The sequence below is a fragment of the Papio anubis genome, chromosome 19 (genome assembly GCF_008728515.1).
Source record: "Papio anubis isolate 15944 chromosome 19, Panubis1.0, whole genome shotgun sequence".
Classification (NCBI taxonomy): domain Eukaryota; kingdom Metazoa; phylum Chordata; class Mammalia; order Primates; family Cercopithecidae; genus Papio; species Papio anubis.
The window spans coordinates 7234014-7256317 of NC_044994.1; the positions used below are offsets into that span (position 1 = coordinate 7234014).

The 22304-nt window shown below is 39.4% G+C and overlaps 1 protein-coding gene across 9 annotated transcripts in view; it reads left to right on the forward strand.

Moving 5' to 3' along the window:
- Nucleotides 1–22304, forward strand: part of L3MBTL4 (L3MBTL histone methyl-lysine binding protein 4) — a 450027-nt gene that overhangs the window by 353008 nt on the left and 74715 nt on the right. The window contains exon 15 of one of the 9 annotated variants that reach the window (XM_031658718.1): nucleotides 19140–20494. The exons of the other annotated variants lie outside the window; for them this stretch is intronic. Within the exon in view, the coding sequence (XP_031514578.1) occupies nucleotides 19140–19258 (119 nt within the window). The 3' untranslated portion in view covers nucleotides 19259–20494. Of the gene's footprint in view, nucleotides 1–19139; nucleotides 20495–22304 lie in introns of those variants that run through there. 9 annotated transcript variants of the gene reach the window in all.

The window sequence follows — 22304 nt, forward strand, 5'->3', positions numbered from 1 at the left end:
CTGTAGTTTAGGGGTTTGCAGCGCTCCATTTGTGTAGTATGATTTCATCCACTGCAGTACATTTTCCAGTTTGTTGGCCTGTTCTTCCCCTAAGAACTAGCAGTGTTGGAATTCTTTATGTCCATTAGCCTACTAACACACTGAGTCTTGAAACAGAAAATTCTCCACTATTGGCAAAGTAAGAAAAAGTGAGCTATTTGCAAAACGTAAATTCAGATTCTCTTTCTTTCCTCAGAAGATTAGATGGAAAAATACGTAAGAATTGTGTAACTTGCCCTTTCAGCTGCAAAGACCAAACAAGGATATTTGACCTTTATTTGCATTTGCTTAAATGTTTGAAGACTGATACTTGTTATTCCACAAGAGGCGTAGAAGTACAGTAAGCCCCACTGTTCACTGTAGCCAGCAACTGGCAAGGAGTAGGTACTGATTCATAGTTATTACAATCCAGTATATTGCTTTATTAAAAGTTAGCTATATATAAACTGCCATATTCTGAAAATGTGTAATTAATTTGATACTGAAAAATGCTGAACATATTTGTATTGCTTTGTGATTCAGAAAGCACTCTGTAGACTTAACTTTAGAGCCATTGTTTTAACATCACTTAAAATTGTATTTATCCATGTGACCATGCCAGTTAATAGGAATTTCCAGTTGGTAGCATGCTATCAGTACCTATGTATATTCATAATTTTAAAATCAAAACATCAAAGAAAAAATACTTATGAAATCGACTTAAAGGACATTTTTAGTCATTTCTAAATGTTTCTCTAAGTTCTCACAAAGCCTTTGGAGCTGCCTCCAGTTGCTTTTCAAAAAACCCATTTCTAAAGTAGAAATGTTCTCACTGAACAATCAGTATTAGGGAAACTGCAAGGCGAACAGCTCGGAGCCCAATAGCCAAAGACGCACCATTAATGTTGAATGAGACAGAATCTCTACTGATGGGAAATTTCACAAGACTCCTCTGGTGTTTTCTGTAATATCTGTTCCAGCCCCACAACGGCCACTTTCAGTCCTCCTCCACTATTAACACTCCTCCTGCCAAGTCAAGAATTCTTAATGTAGTGTAGTGAACCCATGCTGAAAAATAGGCCCTTACGATGCCAGGGTCCATGAACACAACTCACCACTCCCAGGAGGAAACCTTCCCTTAGGACAGGCACCACCTCCTGAGACAGCCCAGCAAATACAGGAAGGTGGTGGCTCCACACAGGGCCGCAGTCATTGTCTCCACCACAGTCACAGAACACGTCCAATCCACTGCCGACATTTTGAAGAAAGGGCCGAATTCATCCACTTAATCTGCCCTACCAGGGAAAGCAAATCAGGCTTGCTGCCCTATTTGTTTTTTGTTTTTTGTTTTTTTTTCTGTGACAGAATCTTGCTGCGACGCCCAGGCTGGAGTGCAATGGCACGATCTCAGCTCACTGCAAGCTCCGCCTCCCAAGATCAGGCGATTCTCCTGCCTCAGCATCCCGAGTAGCTGGGATTACAGGCATGTGCCATCATGCCCAACTAGTTTTTGTATTTTTAGTGGAGATGAGGTTTCGCCATGTTGGCCAGGCTGGTCTCGAACTCCTGACCTCGGGTGGTCCGTCCACCATAGCCTCCGAAAGTTCTGGGATTACAGGCGTGAGCCACCGTGCCCGGTCTGCTGCCTTATTCTTGAATGAAGACATTCATGCAGACTGTCATGATCTCAGCGGCATCTCATTGCTCCATAGTCGGCAGAACTTTAGTCAGGATCCTTCTGGACTGGCAACCCCAAATTAGCTTGGACTCTGTGTTCTGTTGACTAGCACACACTGAAGACACAGTGTGGAATACTAGCAAAAGGAGTTCTGCAGGATGTGCCTCTCTCAGGCTGAGAAGATGTCCATGCATCAACATCGCAGGCCGTTGCAGCCTGGCACTGACCTGGCGGCAGCTGCCACTAGCACATCTCACATCTGCTTCCCCAGAGACCTGAGGCCAGAGAAAAACAGGATCACAAACTGTGCTGATATTGCATGTCCAGAATTCTTCAATATGTAGCACATTAAGAGCAGATCGATACACATTCTACAACAAAATTTGCTTCTTACTCTATTTTTCCCATTATGAGCTGGGAGCAAAAAAAAAAATCCCCCCGTTTGCTTTGTCTACCTCTCTCCAGAACTCATTTCAGACCCATGCTATTTCCCTAAGAGAAGAAGAAAAAAATTCCATTAAAACCCAGAAGTCACACACTTCACAGCAGCAGCCCATGTAGCTACTGCATTTTATTCAAGTAGCAAATATGAGAACGCAGTGGAGCACACTGGCGTCAGATTATATTTGCATTTTGCAAAATATTAGACATTGATTTTGTTGAGTTGCCCTAAGTTATATACTTTAGAAATTATTGTGCACCCTCTAATAATAGAGGGTATAACCATTTATAAAGACTATGGAACTTTGCTCTTAAATTATAAAAATTACAGTGAATTTATTAATATTTTTATCATCATAAAGTCTACAAGGTTAATTGCTTTGCAGAATGGTGAATGTAACTAGTTTTTCCAGTTTCTATTTAAAGGAAAAGGCTAAAGCTAAATCAGCCAGGATTTCATATGGTCCTAAAGCGTTTCCCTGACATAGTGTGGGAAAGTATGAGGGGAGAACAGGATTTGGTGAGAAGTCAGATTATGCAAGTTCTTTATCCAGAGGAAAGGGATACAGATAATTAACTTTGTAACCATCTTTTGACCCAGTGCCCTCCCGTGTCACATTGTCACTATGTCACTTTATAATTTTTTTAAAAAGTTTGGTCTCTTATGCCAAATTGAGTAGCATGAGTGTTGTGGGTAATTTCTTACTTATAATACTCAACATCCTGTATTTACTACCTTCCTGAACTCTCACCTATGTTTTACGATAGCATTTTGCTAGCTCACATCCTGATCAGTTAAAATTTTGTGTTTTGTGTAACAAATAAAGAACATGAGAGAATTGCATAGGTGTGCTCTATGCAATTGCAAATTGAGCTTTGTGTGCAGTTACTTTCCTTTTCCGAAATAATTTCAACCTTTATTTTCAATTCAAGGGTTACATGTACAGGTTTGTTATATGGATATATTACATGATGCTGAGGTTTGGGGTGTGAATAATCCCATCACCCAAGTAGTGAGCATAACACCCAACAGTTAGTTTTTCAACCTTTGCCCCCTTTCCTCTCTCCTCCCTGTATTAGTTTCCCGTGTCTGTTGTTGCCACCTTTATGCCCATGAGTACGTGATATTTAGCTCCCACTTATAACCAAGTCATGCGGTATTTGATTTTCTGTTCTGGTGTTAATTCACTTAAGATAGTGGCCTCCAGCTGCATCCATGTTGCTGCAAAAGATATGATGTCATTTTTTATGGCTGCATAGTATTCCATGGCATATATGTGCCAGATATTCTTTATCCAATCCACTGTTGATGGGCACTTGTATGTTTTCTATTGAGGAATGTCTGTTCATGCATTTTGCCTACTTTTTAACAGGGTTGTTTGGTTTTTGCTTGTTGGTTTGTTTAAGTTCCTTATAGATTCTGGACATTAAACCCTTGTTGGATGCACAGTATGAGAATATTTTCTCCCATTCTGTAGGTTGTCTGTTTACTCTATTGATAATTTCTTTTGCTGTGCAGAAGCTCCTTAGTTTAATTAGGTCCCATTTGTCAGATTTTGTTTATGTTGCAATTGCTTTTTAGTCAAATTCAAGGCCAAAATTCAGAAAATGGTGTTTCCTAGGTCTTCTTCTAGGATTCTTTTCTATTTTGTCTTTTTTTTTTTCTTTTGTTTGGAGAACCGGGTCTTACTACATTGCCCAGGCAAGTCCCAAACTCCTGGGCTCAAGCTATCCTCCCAACCTCTGCCTCCCTAAGTGCTGGAATTACATGTGTGAACCACGATGCTGACGTTTTACTTTTAAATCTTTAATCCATCTTGAGTTAATTTTTGCATATGGTGAAATGTAGTGGTCTAGTTTCATTCTGCATATGGCTAGTCAGCTATCCCAGCTTTATTGAATAAAGTCTTTTCCTCATTGCTTGTTTCTGTTGACTTTGTTGAAGATCATGTGGCTGGAGTTGTACAGCTTTATGTTTGGGTTCTTTATTCTGTTCCATTGTTCTGTGTGTCTGTTTTTGTACCAGTACCATGCTGTTTGGGGTTTTTCTTATCATTTTATATTTTTTTATTTTATTTTTATTTATTTATTTTTTTGAGATGGAATCTTACTGTGTTGCCCAGGCTGGAGCACAGTGGCGTGATCTTGGCTCACTGCAACTTCCACCTCATGGGTTCAAGCAATTCTCCCACCTCAGCATCCCTAGTAGCTGGAATTACAGGTGCCCACCACTGCACCGGCTAATTTTTAGTAGAGAAGGGGTTACATCATGTTGGCCAGACTGGTCTTGAACTCCTGACTTTAAGTAATCCACACCTGCCTTGGCCTCCCAAAGTGCTAGGATGACAGATGTGAGCCACCATGCCCAGCCAATGCTATTTTGATTACTGTTGCCTTATAGTATAGTTTGAAGTTGGGTAGTGTGATGCCTCCAGCTTTGTTCTTTTTGCTTAAGAGTGCTCTGACTATTTGGGCTCTTTTTGGTTCCAAATACATTTCAGAATGATATTTTTAATTCTGTGAAAAATGACATCAGTAGTCTGATAGGGATAGCATTGAATCTGTAAATTGCCTGGGGCAGTATGGCCGTGATAATGATACTAATTTTTCCAATCCATGAACATGGAATGTTTTTCCATTTGTTTATGTCATGTATGATGTCCTTCAGCAGTGTTTTGTAGTTCTTTGTAGAGATCTTTCACCTCCTAGGTACTCTTAGGTATTTTATTTTTATTGTAGCTATTGGAAATGATTTGACTCTCAGCTTGAATATTATTGATGTGTACAAATGGTACTGATTTTTGTACATTGGTTTTTGTATCCTGAAATTTTATTGAAGTTGTTTACCCATTCTGGGAGGCTTTTGGTAGAGTCTTTAGGGTTTTCTAGGTGTAGAATCATTTTGTCAGCAAAGAGAGATCATTTGACTTCTTGTTTTCCTATTTGAATGCCTTTTATTTCTTTCTCTTGCCTGATTGCTCTGGCTAGGACTTCCAGTACTATGTTAAGTAGGAGCGGTGAGAGTGGGCATCTTTGTCTTGTTCCAGTTCTCAAAGGGAATGCTTCCAGCTTCCAGCTTCCAGCTTTCGCCCATTCAGATGTTGGCTGTGGGTTTGTCACAGATGGCTTTTATTATTTTGAGGTATTTTCCTTTGATGACTAGTCTGTTGAAGGTTTTTAACATGAAAGGATGTTGGATTTTATCAAAGACTTTTTCTGCGTTTATTGAGGTGATCACATGATTTTTGTTTTAATTCTGTTTATGCTGTGAATCACATTTATTGATTTGCATTTGTTGAACCAACCTTGCATCCCAGAAATGAAGCCTACTTGATCCTGGTGAATTAACTTTTTGATATATTGCTGGATTCAGTTTGCTAGTATTTTACTGAGGATTTTTGTGTCTATATTTATCAGGGATATTGGCCTGAAACCTTTTTTTTCATTGTGTCTTTGCCAGATTTTGGTATCAGGGTGATGCTGGCTGTGTAGAATCAGTTAGGGAGGAGTCAGTCCCTCCTCCTCAGTTTTTTGGAATTGCTTCTGTAGGATTGGTACTAGCTCTTCTTTGTACATCTGGTAGAATTTGGCTGTGAATCCATCTGCTCCAGGGCTTTTTTTGGTCGGTAAGATTTTTATTTCCAGTTCAATTTTGGGACTAGATATTGGTCTGTTCAAGGTTTCAATTTCTTCCTGATTCAATCTGGGGAGGTTGTGTGTTTCCAGGAATGTGTCAGTTTCCTCTAGATTTTCTAGATTGTGTGCATGGAGATGTTCATAATAGTCTCTGAGGATTTTTTTGCATGTCTATGGGATTGGTTGTAGTGTCATCTATGTCATTTCTGATTGTGTTTATTTGGATTTTCTGTTTCTTTGTTAATTTAGCTGTCTATCAATCTTGTTTGTTCAAATAACTAACTTTTGGTTTTGTTGATTCTTTGTATGTATGTTTGGATCTAAATTTTGTTCAGTTCTGCTCTGGTTTTAGTCAATTCTTTTCTTCTGCTAGTTTTGGGGTCAGTTTATTCTTGTTTTTCTAGTTCCTCTAGATGTGATGTTAGATTGTTAGTTTGAGATCTTGTTAACTTTTTGAGGTAGGTGTTTAGTGTCATAAACTTTTCTCTTCACAGTGCTTGTGCTGCATCCCAGCGGTTTGGGTATGTTGTGTCTCTGTTTTCATTTATTTCAAAGACTTTTTTTTTACTTCTGCCTTAGTTTTGTTATTTACCTAAAAGTCATTCAGGAGCAAGTTTTCTAATTTCCATGTAATGTGTGGTTTGGGGAGATCTTGGTATTGATTTCTATTTTAATTCCCCTGTGGTCTGCGAGTACGTTTGGTGTGATTACTCTATTTTTTTAATTTATTGAGACTTGCTTTATGGCCAGTCATGTAGTTTATCTTGGAATGTGTTCCGTGGGCAAATGAGAATAATGCATATTCTGTTTCGATTAGTGGAATATTCTGTAGATGCCTATTAGGTCTACTTGGTCAAGTGTGAAATTCAAGTCCAGAATTTATTTGTTAGTTTTCTGCCTTGATGATCTGTCTAACGCTGTCAGTGGCATGTTAAAGTCTTCCAGTATTACTGTGGGATGGTGTGAGTCTTTCTGTAGGTCTAGAAGTAGTTGTTTTATGAATCTGGGTGCCCCAGTGTTCAGAGCATATGTGTTTAGGATAGCTAAGTCTTCTTGTTGAGTTGAACTCTTTATCATTATGTAATACCCTACTGTGCCATCCACTTTTTTGTTTTTAACTGTTGTTGGTTTAAAGTCTGTTTTATCTAATATGGGAATAGCAACCTCTGCTATTCTTATATTATTTTTGTTTTCTGCTTGCATGATAGATCTTTCTCCACGCCTTTACTTTGATTCTGTGGGTGTCATTATGTGTCAGATGGGCCTCTAGAAGACAGCAGATGGAATTATTGTGTTTCTTTATCCAATTTGCAACTCCATGCCTTTTAAGTGGAGAGTTTTAGATTGTTTGCATTCAGGGTTAATATTGATATATGAGATTTTGATACTGTTGTGAAGTTGTTAGCCGGTTGCTTTGTAGTTCCTATTGTGTGGTTGCTTTTTAGGGTCTATGGGCTATGTACATAAGTGTGTTTTTGTGGTAGAAGATGTTGTTCTTTAATTTCCATGTGGAGGCTTCTGATGTAGTTTGGCTGTGTCCCTACCCAAATCTCATCTTGAATTCCCACACGTTGTGGGAGGGACCCAGTGGGAGGTGATTGAGTCATGAGGGCAGGTCTTTCCCATGCTGTTCTCATGATGGTAAGTGAGTTTCACGAGATCTGATGGTTTTAAAAATGGGAGCTTCCCTGCACAAACTGTCTTTGCCTGCTGCTATCCATGTAAGAGGTGACTTGCTCCTCCTTGCCTTCCACCATGATTATGAGGCCTCCCCAGCCATGTGGAACTGTAAGTCCAATAAGCTTCTTTCTTTTGCAGATTGCCCAGTCTCAGGTATGTCCTTATCAGCCGCATGAAAACAGACTAACACACCTTCCTTAAAGATCTTTTGTAAGGCTGGTCTAGAGGTAACAAATTCCCTAGCAGTTGCTTATATGGAAAAAAAAATTATTTCTTCTTTGCCTTTGAAGCTTAGTTTGGTGAGATATGACATTCTTGGTTGAAATATCTTTTACTTAAGAGTGCTGAAAGTAGGTGCCCAATCCCTCTTAGCTCATAAAGTTTCTGCTGAACAGTCTGCTGTTAGCCTGATGGGGTTTCCTTTGTATATGATCTGGTGCAAAGTTACTTTTCTGAAACTGTACTTTAATAATACAAGCTGCAAAGCCACTATTGTTTTTGCTCTCTTCTTTTCCAAGCACTGATCAGAAAAATGGAGAAAGGAAGGAAAAGAAGGATGCAAGGCTTATAAGCTATAGTGGTGGTTGTCAGCTAGAACTATTGTCCACCAGCAGGTGGCCTGATGTGAAGTAAATGCACAGGGAAATAGATTGTGGAGAGTTGAACTGGAAAAAATAGTTTGGTTATTTGGAAGCAAAATTCCGTGGTCTTTAGCTACAAAAGTTACTCTTCCATCCACTTAAGGATGGAAAGAAGACATGGTGAAGGCAGGGCAGACCTCTTCTATGCTAGGCTTCATGGTGCTTATTCCCACAGCTCTCCAAGATGAGTTATATTTTTTTTCTTCCCCTCCTCCTCTTCCTCTTTTTCTTCCTTGTCCCCTCCCTATTTTCCCCTTTCTTTTTCTTTTCTTTTAACCATGGAGAAACTGTAGTGCAGAGAGTGTAGATAACCTTCCTAGGCCCACACAGCTGATGGCTGGCAACTGACACCAACACCTGTACTTCTCATTCACCATGGAAGCCAGCATGTTGGCTAGTGTCCTGTTTGGCAGCAGAGGCTGGAGTCTCCAATGTTAGTTGACTCTACTTGAGAAACACCTTCTTACATGCTAGTTTGAGACAAAAAAAAGAGATATATAGGGCAGTTCCCCACCACATCCATTTGTGACCATGGCATGAACACAGACTCAAATGAAAGATGTCTGTTTTCATCGGAGGGTAATGAATCATCAACGTGTTTTCACTTTGCTTCAGAGAACTAGTGCTGTATATCAACATTAATGTTCTTTTAGCACACTTTTATACAGATTATTCTTAAAGCAGTCATCTGAGCACTTATATTCCAAACACAATTCAGAATCTTGCCTACTCCCAAGGTCACCTAAAAACAAAAGTAGTTATCCTTTACTAATGCTCTTGAGAAGACATTCATGTTTGAACTTTGATTCAATGGATGTACATTATAAAATAATGAATCTACTAAAGGATCCTTTTACTTGAGGCTTTTGCTCAGCCTTTCAACATGCATTTTATGGAGCAAGTACTCTGTGTTCAACACTGAATTTCAGACAGTCAACCAAACTGTAGTGAGGTCAAAGGAAAGAAATACAGAAGTGAATGATTTTTTAGTGGACAAGCTTTGGAAAATCCTAGTCATTAGAAGTGAGATTTAAAAAGTCATTTTCCTATAATTTAACTCAAAAACATAGATCTCTATTTGCATTGTGGTTAAGAGCACAAGTATTGGATCTCATTCATTCATTTATTTAATAAACATTTATAGACAGTCTACTACTTAGTAAGTACTGTGTTAGGCATTGGGGTACATTGCTTACCCAAACCAGGTATTGAACCTGATTTGACTGAATCTTACATTCTAGTGGGGCAGATAGATTAATCGAATGACTGTATTGAAAGACATCAACCTGCACCTGTGGCAGTGCTATAATGAAGATTGAATAGGAGGCTCTTGAGAGCCTATTTATTCCAAAGGTATTTCATATAATTGAGGAATTGAGATGAAATTGCTGGAGGAAGTAATATCTGATCTAAGATATAAGGGATGAGCAGATGGTGATGAGGCCTGGGAAGGGAAGAAAATGCCTAGCACAGAAAGCAGCATGCATGGCCTGTCAAGGTGAACGGTAGAATCCCAGGCCTGGAATACTGGATGTGGGGAGAGACTGGGTGGCTGTGAGGAAAGCAAGTCTCAAGTTGAACCGAGATAGGAGTCTGGCCTTTGTTCTGAATACAGTGGTGAGGCATCCACAGGTTTAAAGCAGGGAGAGTAAATGATCAGGGAGTGGGCAGAACAGATACACACTGATCAGCTAGAAACCCACTGAAGTGTCCTAGGATGGAGGTAATGATGCTCAGACTTGTGCAGTGGTATAGAAAAGATGAAGAGGATACATTCAATATGTATTTCAGAGGTAAGCATCAACAGGACTTGGATATTGGGAGTGTGAGACAGGAAGTATTAAGGATGACTTGGACAACTGAATAGATAGGCATGCTTTTCACCAAGATAAGGAAGCTTGCAAAGGATTAGGTTTGGGATTTGGAGATAGCAGGAGAAGGGATGAGAGTATTGAGTTACGTCTTAATATGTACCGTTTTGAGAGGCCTTTGAGAAAGCCAAGAGGAAATTTCAAGTAGCAAGGATACGGGTCAGAACCTCCGAAGTGAGGTTTGAACTGGAGATTAACATTTGCGGATAGTGTGCACAGAGGTGGCAATTGAACTCCAGCATCTGGATGTGATTGCCTAGCAAAAGGGTGTTTCAGAAAGGCCTAGACCCAAGACCTGAGAGGCCAACACTCAAAGGCCTGGCCAAAGGGGGAAAAGTTTGACTGGAAAGGCAGGAGGAGAGGCAAAGGCCACTGTTTCCCAAGTACCCAGAGAAAAAGGTAGAGGAAAAAGTTCTTAGTACTGGACAATGCTGAGGGCTCACGTGGGACTGAAAACACATCGTGTTGGATTGAATAATATTGAGGTCTTTGGGGACACTAGTGAAAGCTGTAGCGGAGTCATGGGTCAGATTGAGTGATTGACGGTGGGGTAGGTGGGAGGTATGGAAGTGACTGAGAAGCTCAGGGGAAAGAGGGTGAGGACTGGAGGCAGGTGTGGATTTATGTGCTTGGTGTGTGTATATGTGTGTGTGTGTGTGTGTGTGTGTTTTGTAAGTGAGGGCACTTAAAAGTGCTCCAATGTCAATGGGAAAGATCCTGGTGAGGAGAGGTTGAACTTACCCAAGACAGAAGGGCCACTGAGGTCATAAGGTTTCTGAGACAGCTCAAGAGATGGGATTAACCTTAGGTGGGAGGAGGAATTGCTTCTGTAAACTTTGAATTAGTGGGGTATCTCACTCTGGTGGTTCTATTTTCTCTGTAAAGCATGAGGCCACATCCTCTGTGGGGAGGGCTTGGGGGAAGTATGGCAATTGGGGAAACCTGTGTGCGAATATTGAAGGAAGTGGAAGTTTGAAATGGTTCACAGATAGCTGGGCAGTAGTTCATGCCCATAATCCCACCACTCTGGGAGGCCAAGGCAGGAAGATCACTTGAAGCCAAGAGTTCGAGACCAGCCTGGGCAATGTAGTGAGACCCCCATCCGTACAAAACAAAATTAGCCAGGCATGGTGGCACACACCTATGGTCCCAGCTACTCAGGAGGTTGAGATGGGAAGATCACTAGAGTCTGGGAGGTTGAGGCTGCAGTGAGCCACAGTTGTGCCATTGAACTCCAGCCTAGGCAATAGGGTGAGACCCCATCTAAAAAAAATAAAAGAATGAAACAGTCCACAGGGTGCATGGAAAATCAGGTAAACCAAAGCAAGAGTGTAGGGTGGCTATGAGTGCTGGACCTCTCTGAGCTGGGTGAGCAGGAACCATTGGTGGGCATGTTCTGCCTTCGTGACTGCCTGTGCACGCCCAGGAAGAGCAGTTAGTGAGGCTCTTCCCAACTGCCATATTTGCCAAATGATCACAAAGAAAAGACAGAGAAATAAGGGGATGTGGAGCATTTGCAAGACCAAAAAAAAAAAAAAGTCAATTTCAGCTTAAGCTGAAGAAAAGGACAATGAAGAAAGAAGATTAATAAGATTAATAGGTTGGAGAAATTGGGGGGGGACAATCCATTGAAGACCCCGACAGGTGCTCACCTGTTGAAAGCGAGTTGGTGAAGAGGAGATGGCAGGTGTGGTGGGCATGGCCTGAAAGTCACTCTGCAGCGTGCTCACCTGGACAGTAAGATAGATCCAGAAGCAGCTGGCTCCACAGCTGTAGGCCCGATGGCAGGAATCTCCTGGTTCCACCACTGATAGACTGCAGGTACTGAGCAAGTCTGCCCCCATCTCCAGACCTTGGTGCCCTTGCTGAGATTTGGGGCCAGCCATGCCATCTTTTCAGGTTGGGAGGATTGAATAAGGTGATAGAGGTAAAACAGCGCAACCCATGACTCCTGATTGGGAATCTATCAGAAGTGTCAGCCACTGCTATTTCTTCATTGTGACACATTTTCTAAACAAATCACAAGTTTTGCTGTTGTTATTGTTTTACTTTTTTAAATTCTAGGAATCAAGGCAAAAAACTCAAATTTTATAGAAATTATGTGATTCGTAAATATATTATCATGTTGACTTAATCTCCTCCCCTGTGACCCTACAACTGAGAGTGGAGAGCAGAAGGCTAGCCGCGGGAGTGGCAGGATGAGAGTCGAGTGGATCCAAGAATAGGATGGTTTAGGGGCTTGCCATCTTCAGGTGTCTCTCTTGTTCAGACTAGGACTAATGTAGGTTCTTTTGTAAACCCTGAAATGGAAGTTTTAGGCACTGAGTGACTTAAGACACTCAAAGGACTCCTTGTCTCAAAAGAGATGTGAGTAAAAAGTTTACTTATTTAGGTTTATGTACTTGTCCATCACCCACACTCAACAGAGATGGGACTGAATTATATTTATCTTTGTATATACAGACCCATGGCAGGCACTCAATAATTGTTTGCAGTATGGAGTAGACAGTAGTTAGTAAAGTTTTTGGTTCTGTAATGGATTGGTGCAGGATATCTCTATCCCAATACTGTAGACATTTTGGGCCAGACAATTCTGTTATTGGAACAGGATATATAGCAGCATCCCTGGCTTCTACTCACTAGATGCCAGAGGCAGCCCTCTCACCCCAAGATGTGACAAGCAAAAGTGTTTCTGGATATTTCTGAATATCTCCAGGATGAAAGGGACAAAATTGCCTCTGGTGGAAAGACCACAGGTTTAGAGAAAATCTTTAATGTGATCTCTTGTGTTGAATTTTTAAAAGTTTATTTGTTTATTCGCACAGGAAAAAAAAATGAACTATAATTCCAAATACTTTGCAAGGTATGTTTCTGAGAAGTAAGATTCCAAGTATTTTTAATTTCTCTCTGTATTCTTCTGGCCTTTTGAAATTTCTCACGTTTCCTACTGTACATGTGTTATTCTTGTAAGTTGATAAGGGAGAGAATGAAAAAAATTTAATATTTGAAAATGATTTTTTGAAAATACATACTTTTCCTGCTATCATGACATTCTCGATAATCTTATTACTTAAGCTAATGAACATTGTGTTATTTTTATTATTGTAAGTTTTGTTTGATTATCTAATTTTTCAGATAACTTTATTTATTTTAGTATTTCAATCAGCAGTATCATAATCAACTGTTAATTCTAGTTCTAGATATTGGTACCAACTCATTGGTTAGCCATGGACTGGAATTTAGTCTCAAAGACACTTGACCCTTTTCTAGAAAGGCGGAAGCTTACCCAGCATGAAGTGGCTTTGAGATAACCACACTTGTCAAGTGTCACTATGAGAGGCTTAGGGCCCAGGAAACAGGAAGGAAGAGGGTATGTGTGTATGTGTGTGCATAATGTATTAATAAATTCACTGGCATACTTAATTTTTAAAATATCAGTCAGCTAAGAGAATCTGCAAAACTCCAAATAAGAGAAATATCCAAAAGAAAGGATCTAGGGTACTCTTTCCTTACCCTTTCATTTGCATTGGCTTAAATTGGGGGAAACTCAAAAAGTGAAGGCTTTCTTTTAGCACAAACATTCAGAAAGGGAGCCGGATGAATAGTCCTTAGAGAATATGTGGGAAGATAAAGAACCGACCCTAGCATTAAAATGTGGGTGGAGCAGAATATTTTCTTTTTAAAAGCAAGAGAAAATTTTCTTATTTTTCCTTCAGTGTTTTAATCACAGGCAATCTTAGATACCAATTGTATTAGTCAGCTCAGGCTGCCAAGACAGTCTGGGTGGCTTTAACAACAGAAATTTACTTTTCACAGTTATGGAGGCTAGAATTTCAAGATCATAGTTTGGGCAGGGTAGATCTGATTCTGGGGCCTCTTCTCTTGGCTTGTAGACTACTACCATCTGTCTGTGTGCTCCTGTGACCTCTTCTTTGTATGTGCACGGGGCTGGGAGAGGGAGGGTTGGGGAAGAGGGCGGCAGGGGGATCGGGGAAACGGCAGGGAGGTTGGGGAAGAGAGAAAGAGAGAGAGTAGGTGCTCTCTGGTGTCTTTTCTTATAAGGGCACTAATCCCATCATGAGGGACCCACCCTTATGACCCCATATAACCCTAATTTCCTTCCCAAATCCCCATGTCCAAAAACCATAGGGGGTTAAGATTTTACCATATGAATTTTGGGGGAACACAGACATTCAATCCACAATACCTAATTAATGATAACATGCAAAAATGGGTGACAAAATTGCGAATTATTTATGAGGCAAAGACTGTCAAAAGTTGTCTTTAATACTATTTGCAGTTCAGTGGAGTGTAGGCATTTTTGTTGTTGTTGTTGATTTCTTTCTGTTAGATGCCTCCTCACATTGCTGCACTGTACTTCTTAACAGAAGTGCCACTCTCCCCCATCAATGTTGCTATCTTTTACTAGGATCACCAAGTCAGGTTAACAGTCAAAAAATGATCTAGCAATTGATTTCTAGTATCCTCTATAATTTTTTCTGGTATCACTGTTAAAAATATGTCTAGGTAAGTTATTTTATCTGCATCAATATTGGTTAAGTCTCATTGTGATGTAAATATTCAATATCCCTGCCCTTCTCTCTCTGTCATTGAACTAGAACATTACACAGATACTTCCCACTCCTTCCTTATCCACTTATCTTCACCTGTTCCAAAGTATGTATTCTCCTGTCTGTGGGTGCGAGAGTTATTTCACCCCCTTATTCTCTCTCCAAGTTATCCTATCTACTTCTTTCTTCCCAGTGCCAACTACTCATGAGGAGCCTACTCCTCCTTTTATTTGCCTGTTGAGAGCAACCAGCACTTTAATATATCTAAATATTTATTATTAAGCCTCCCCATATGATTTCAAATGTCATTATGCAGAAGAACAGAGTAAAATTTTCTAAACCATGATCCTTTAATCCTGTGTTAACAGAGGTTACAGTTGGTTGCAGTTGTGTTGGCTATAGTTACAGATTTGTGTCCTACCAGTTGTCTGTCTGCATACTGCAAGCAAAATACTTCACCTGGTAGTGGATGTCAAGCTAATTTAACCTGAGATTTACAGAAATCAAATTTTATTCTTGCATTATACTTCCAAGGGAAGTGCCCTGCACAAATTTCCATGTAGAACATGGTGGCCTTTTTTAATGAATTTCTCCATTGCAAGAATGAGATGCTTCTTGGAAGAAGATTCTGGAAGATACTGGAGTAGGAATTACTAGGACTCCTTCTCCCTTTGTAGACAATAACTGCACTGGCAGAATCTGTTTGATGCAATTGTGTTGGGACTCTGTAGTCTTAGAGTCTATCAAAGCCTTGTAACTTCCAGAGAAAGGCTTGCTTGTACAATAAATAGTGGTTAACATGGTAAACTGCAGTTACTTTCAGTCATTCCACCTCTTATCTTAGCACAGTAGTAGTTACCCATTTCACACTCCCACCCCTGTGGCAGGCAGGTATGCACGCGTTCCTGGAGCAGCTTACACACTACTTGTGGGGGCAAGGGTGGGCAAAAAGTGTTTCGTCCTCCAAACATCAGGGATCTGTGCTCTGACTGCTGATTTCTGCTTCCGATCACAAAAGTGCGAAGAGGTAGTGAGCATTGTTGTCGCATCTCCCGCATTGTTGCAAGCCCCACCCCTCCAGCTGAAGTGACTCAAGGAATATAAAAAGCCAGTGCACTTTTATTTTTGACCCCTTTCCCCCTGATTTTTCTCTTTTCCTCTTTTGGGACCAGACATTAAAGACTAAAACATCCAAAAGCAACCATATCTATGGAGAAGTTAGAAAATGACTATGTATACCCCAGGAAAGGTGCAGGCCCAGGAAAGACCTAAGGAGACCTTACGTTTATACCTCAGGCTAATCCTTGGCACAGAGACGGCCCACAACAATCAAACAACAACACTTTTAAATATAAAAAGTTGGCAAACTCTGGGGAAAGAATCTGATTTCCAGAGTCACCACATAATTAAATTTAAATGCTCGTTTTCAATAAGTAATCAATCACAAAGCTTACAAGAAACAGGAAAGTTTGACTCATTCAAAGGGATAAAAAATAAGTCAATAAGAAAATGTGCCTGAAAAAGAACCTAATGAGATTTCTACCAAAGACTTTAAAGCAACTGTCTTAAAGATGTTCAAAGTAAAGGAAGATGTAGAGAAACTCAAGAGAACAATGTATTAACAAAATAGAAAGATCAATAGAGAAATAAAAAACCTAAAAAGAAACCAAAAAGAAATTTTGAAGCTGAAAAGCTCAATAGCTGAAGTGAAAATTTTACTAGAGGGATTCAAAGGGAGATTTGAGCAGGAAAAAAAAACAGAATCAGCAAACTTGAAGATAGGATAATATAAATTATTGAGTCTGAGGAAGAGAAAGAAAAAGATTGAAGAAAAGCAAACAGATTCGAAGGGGCCTGTAGGACACCATCAAGGATTCAGCTTATGCATTGTGAGAATTTCAGAGGATGAAATAGAGAAAGAGGTATAGAGAAATAATTTCTGGAAATTTCCAAAATTAGTAAAAGACATGAATATAAACATCCAAGAAGCTCAATGATCTCTAAGATAAACTCAGAAATCAAATTGAAACACATCATAATCATACTTTCAAAAGACAGAGAATGTTGAAAGCAGCAAGAAAGAGGCAGCACATCACATACAAGGGATCCTTAAGCTTATCCTCAAATTTTTTGTCAGAAACCTTGATGGCCAGAGATAATGGGCCAATATTCAGTGCTAAAAAAAAAAACCAGAAATACTGTCAACCAAGAATTCTTCATCCAGAAATACCATCCTTTAAAAGCGAGGGAGAAATTAAGACATTCCCTTGTAAACAAAACTGAGGGGGTTCATAACCACCGGATCTGCCCTGCAAGAAATGCTCAAAGAAGTCCTGCACATTGAAATGAAAAGACACTAGAGAGTGATTCAAAGCCATGTGAAGAAATAAAGATCTCAATAAAGGTAAATACCTTAGACAACTATAATAGCTAGTCTTAGTATAACAATGGTTTGTAACTCCATATTTTTTCACAATTTAACAGACTACACATTTAAAATAATTATTAGTTTATGGTTTGGGGTATACAGTGTATAAAGATATAATTTTGGGACATCCACAACCAAAAGGAGTGGGAGCAGAGTTTTTTTGTGCCATCGAACTTAAGCTGGTATAAATTTAAGTTAAAATGCTGTAACTTTAGTAATCCCATGGCAACCACAAAGAAAACAGCTATAGAATATACACAGAAGGAAGTAGAAAAGGATTTTTTGTAACATTTCATTACAAAAAATCAACTAAACATTAATGACAGTAATATAGGAAGTAGGAAAACAAAACTATAAGGCACATGAAAAACTAATAGCAAGATGACATAAGTCTCTATCACTAATTATTTTAGATGTAAACAGATTAAACACTCCAATCAAAAGACAGAGGTTGGCAGAATAGGTTTAAAAAAACAACAAAAAAAGATCAAACTATATGCTGTCTTCAAAAGACTCACTTTAGATCCAAAGACATAAGAGACTAAAAATAAAAAGATGGAAAAGATATTTCAGGCAAATAGTTACCAAAAGAGACCAGAGGTAGCTATGCTAATATCAGAAGAAAATAGATCATAAAATGTTACAATAGGCAAAGACATTATATATTAATAAAATATTTAATACCACAAAAGGAGATAGCAATTATAAACATTTGTGCACCTAATACCAGACCATCAAAATATATGAAACAAAAACTGAAAGAATGGAAGGAAGAAGTAGACAGTTATATGATAATAATGGATAGAACAATCACACATACATAAGGAAATAGAAGACATAACACAATGAGGCAGCTATCTAACAGACACATAGAGGACACTACCCAACAGTAGCATACAGTCTTCTTAAATGCACAAGAAACATTCTCCAGACAAAACATATGTTAGGCCACAAATTAAGTCAAAATGAGGCGTATACATACAACAGAATATTAGTCAGCCTAGCAAAGGAAGACAATTTGCATATATGTTACAAAATGGATGAACTGTGAGATGAAATAAACCAGTGACAAAAAGATAAATGCTCTATGATTCTACTCATATGAGGTACTTATAATAGTCAAAATCACAGAGACAGAAAGTAGAGTGGGGCTTGCCAGGGCTGGGAGGAGGGGATAATGGAGAGTTGTTTACTGGGTCAGAGTTTGAGTTTAACATGTTGAAGAGTTCTAGAGATGGATGGCAGGGATGGTTGCATAACATTATGGATGTATTTAATACCACTGAACTATACACTTAAAATAGTTAAGATGGTAAATATTGTGTGTATTTTACCACAAAAAAAAAAAAAGGATAAAAAACAAGTCAATAGAACAGTGCAAAGGACCTCATGTGCTGATTACCAGCCCCCACAATCACAACCCATGGTCAGTTCTGCGCCATCTATACCCCCACCTGTATTATTTTGATGCAGATTGTGTGTGCGTGTGTGTGTGTGTGTTTGGAACATATTTCATGAAAACACAGATTCCGTTCAGTGATATAAAACAGCACATCACAAAGCTTTTTTGCGCATAACATGTTAGTTCTTTTTTAAAAAAATTTAAGGCCAGGAACGGTGGCTCACGCCTGTAATCCCAGCACTTTGGGAGTCTGAGGCGGGCAGATCATGAGGTCAGGAGATCAAGACCATCCTGGCCAATGCGGTGAAACCCTGTCTCTACTAAAAATACAAAAAATTAGCCGGGCATGGTGGCGGGCGCCTATGGTCCCAGCTACTTGGGAAGCTGAGGCAGGAGAATTGCTTGAACCCAAGAGGCGGAGATTACAATGAGCCGAGATCGCACCATTGCACTCCAGCTTGGGCAACAGAGCAAGACTCCATCTAAAAAAAAAAGAAAAAAAGGTGTAGGGGGCGGAGAAATTCCTTTTAATGGGTACAGTCCACACAATGTAGGTGACCGTTACTCTAAAAGCCCAGGCTTCATCATTATGCAATGTATCTGTGTAACAAAACTATACTTGTGTCTGCTAAATCTATGAAATTAAAAAAAAAACAAAATATGAATCTGATTTGCCTTTGGCCACCAGATGTCTGCAGATAGGCACACAGAGGTATGAGATAGCATTTTCCATTTGCCCTTCCTCTCTTGTTCCTTTGCCATCCCCCATGAAGCCGTGCTGGAGTTGACTTGCTGGAGGATGAGATCTGTGAAGCCGAGTCAGCTGCCCCGGTCATCCCAGCCAAGGCCATGTCCTCTCTGCTCAGCCAACAACTGTCCAACAAACGTGTGAATGGGCCCTGCTGAAATCAGAGCTGACCGGCCCACTTGAGCCTAAATCACTGACACACAGATGGGTGAACTAAGTAAATACTTTAAAAAATGAGATGCTGATGGTCCTGAATTTCTCAAGAGGCAAAGAGTGGTCCCACCTAGCAACTTATAAATGTTCAGACGTTAGATGGCCATGGAGAAGTAGCACCTCATGTATAGTTTCTCCCTGTCTGCAATAAGGTGAAAGAAGGCATTTATCTTCTCTGCAGCCAGAAAACCTATAACCCAAATGCCCAGGAACACAAGAACACTGTTCACCATTCTGCTGTGCTTGTTAGCAGAAGATATATCAGCTCGCAAAATCCCCTGTGAAACAGAAACTAAAATAATGCTCAACAATCATTCTACTCCCACGGGGAAGGAGGGAGAGGAGCAGAAATCAGGACAAGAGCTGGGTTTAGAACTTGGATCATATGTGGCTTTTCTCAATGATCACAAACCCCAGCCTCCTATAATTAATAATTGGATATATTAAGTATTTTATGGAGCAGTCTAGCCAGACTGTAAAATGGAAACATGGACCAGCTTGGTAAAGGGAAAGATGAAATTGTAGAATTAATTAGTTTGTTCGTGCATTGAGTATTTCGTAGCAATAAGCTTATTGTATTTACAAAGGGGAAAACCTCTGGGTATAATGTGACTGTCTGGTTGTTTATGTCCCATAGTGCAGTTTCAGTATGTTTCATGTTCGTGTGCCTGTTTTAATATATTTTATTTCATTATCGTAAGAAGTTTTTAATGCAATGAAACTTCAAACTGGAAAAATCTTAGAAAATTAATGAAATAGGGAGTAGAGAGAAATGGAGATAATGTTAAACTAAATACAAAGAAAAAATTGAAACACACTTTTTTATTTGACAAAATTTGAAGTGGCAGGGGGAGGGTAGATGCAAAAGCATTTGACCTGCTCAGATAAAATCTTAGTTTACAGGCTTCTCTGAAACGTTGGAATCAAAATGATCATTTTTTTTCTTCCTTTTCCACGTCCTCTCTGCAATGCACTTCCAATGGTACTAACTGATGTTTTTTTTTTAAAAAAAAATCAAGTTAGTCTGAGAAGGTTGGTCCCCTATACAAAAAAGTAAATGGCGTTACCTTCCTCCCTCTAAGAGCCTCTTCATTGGCTGGGCGCGGTGGCTGACACCTGTAATCCCAGCACTTTAGGGGAGACTGAGGTGGGTGGATCACCTGAGGTTGGGAGTTCGAGACCAGCCTGGCCAACATGATGAAACCCTGTCTCTACTAAAAATACAAAAATTAGCCGGGCGTGGTGGCGGGTGCCTGTAATCCCAACTACTCAGGAAGCTGAGGTGAGAGAATCGCTTGAACCTGGGAAGCAGAGGTTGCAGTAAGCCGAGATCGCGCCACTATACTCCACCAGCCTGGGCAACAGAGTGAGATTCCATCTCCAAAAAAAAAAAAAAAAAAAAGAGTCTCTTCATTAAAATAAACCTAATACTTCACTTGTTTAGTAAAGCAATGCAAATTAATACCTAATGATAAAGTCAGAAGATGTATACATATGAGTTCATGCTTTCTTTCATATCACAGTCTGATTCTCCCAGACTAGGATTTTTGCTAGCTATTTGTTCTATCACTCAGAATTTTGAAAAGGCTAAAAAGCATATTGTTGATTTGTGCACTTGGTGCAAAATTCAAAAGGTATAAAGGGGTATACAGTAAATATAAGCTCCCTCCCTGAATCTGATCCTCAGCCTTCAGTTTCCTTCCTTGGAATAATCACTGTATACTTGTGTGTCTTTCTAAAAATATGTTCTGTTTATGTAAGTACATATGTGTGTATGTGTATTTACACAAGTGATGGCATACCACATACATTGTTAAACAGTTTCCTCATGTCCTTTAGCAATAAAATCTGACCAGCAGTTCTTACCACATGGAGCTGTACACTATAAGTGACCAGTCCCTGTCCATGGCCACCTGGGTGGTTTTCAATGTTGCTATGTAAAGGAGGCTTAAAAGTGTCTTCTATAGGTGTCAGCTTGACCGGAAAATAAGAAAGTTTCTTCTATACTCATCGCTGATGCTTGTGAGAATCGACAGGACAGATTCTGTACGTGAATGTATCCTATTCTAATCCTTTTTGGCATTTCCTCGGCTACCCTTACTTGTTCAGTTTTCCAAATGAGCTTTAATATCAGTTTTTCTGGTACAACTTTTTTCCATTCCAGTTGGTTAATTTTGAGATTGCAATAAATTTATGATTTAACTTTTAATTTTACCCTTTATGAGCTTGAGCATAGCTTAAATATTTCCTGTCCTGTAATTGCATTTGAAGTTTTCCTTTATGTAGAACTTGCACCCTTCTTACGAGCTTTATTCCTAAGCACTTTATCATTGTTGTTGCTACAGTAAATGGAAGTATTTCTTCCTCGATGTCCTCCACCTAAGACTGTTTGTATGGAAAGGTTGTATATTTCTGTGTATTACTTTTAATCCTGCCACTGTAATCTCTTCTTTATTTGTAATTTTTCATGTAATTATTTTGGATTTCTAGGTAAATAAACATGTCACCTACAAATAATTGTCATCTTACTTATTGAAAGTTGTTTTATTCCAATTTTCCCCTAACTGAAATATCTTAATTACTTTAGAACAGTATATTTGAGCATCCTCCCTGGCAGACAGGGTCAGGCTCCTCTGCGATTGCCGGTGACTGTGTCTCCTGTGTGACCAACAAGAATCCTGTACTGCCTTCACTTAATTCTACTTTTGCCTTTATTTTAGTCTTGTTGGTTGTTCTTTTGTTTGCTGATAGAAATTACAGTAATTCAATTCTCATATTTGTTTAGTACTAAAGAACAGTGGGTGAGAAGTAGTCATGGTTTCAGTGATTTAAATTTTCACTTTTTAGGATTCTTTACAAATTCTGTTTAACACTCAGAGAAAGCAAAATAAGTCACAGCAGTTTAAAATTATCTACTTTAAAAGGTATGGAGTATTATTTTAATATTGAGTCTATTTTACTATAGTCTCATTATCTG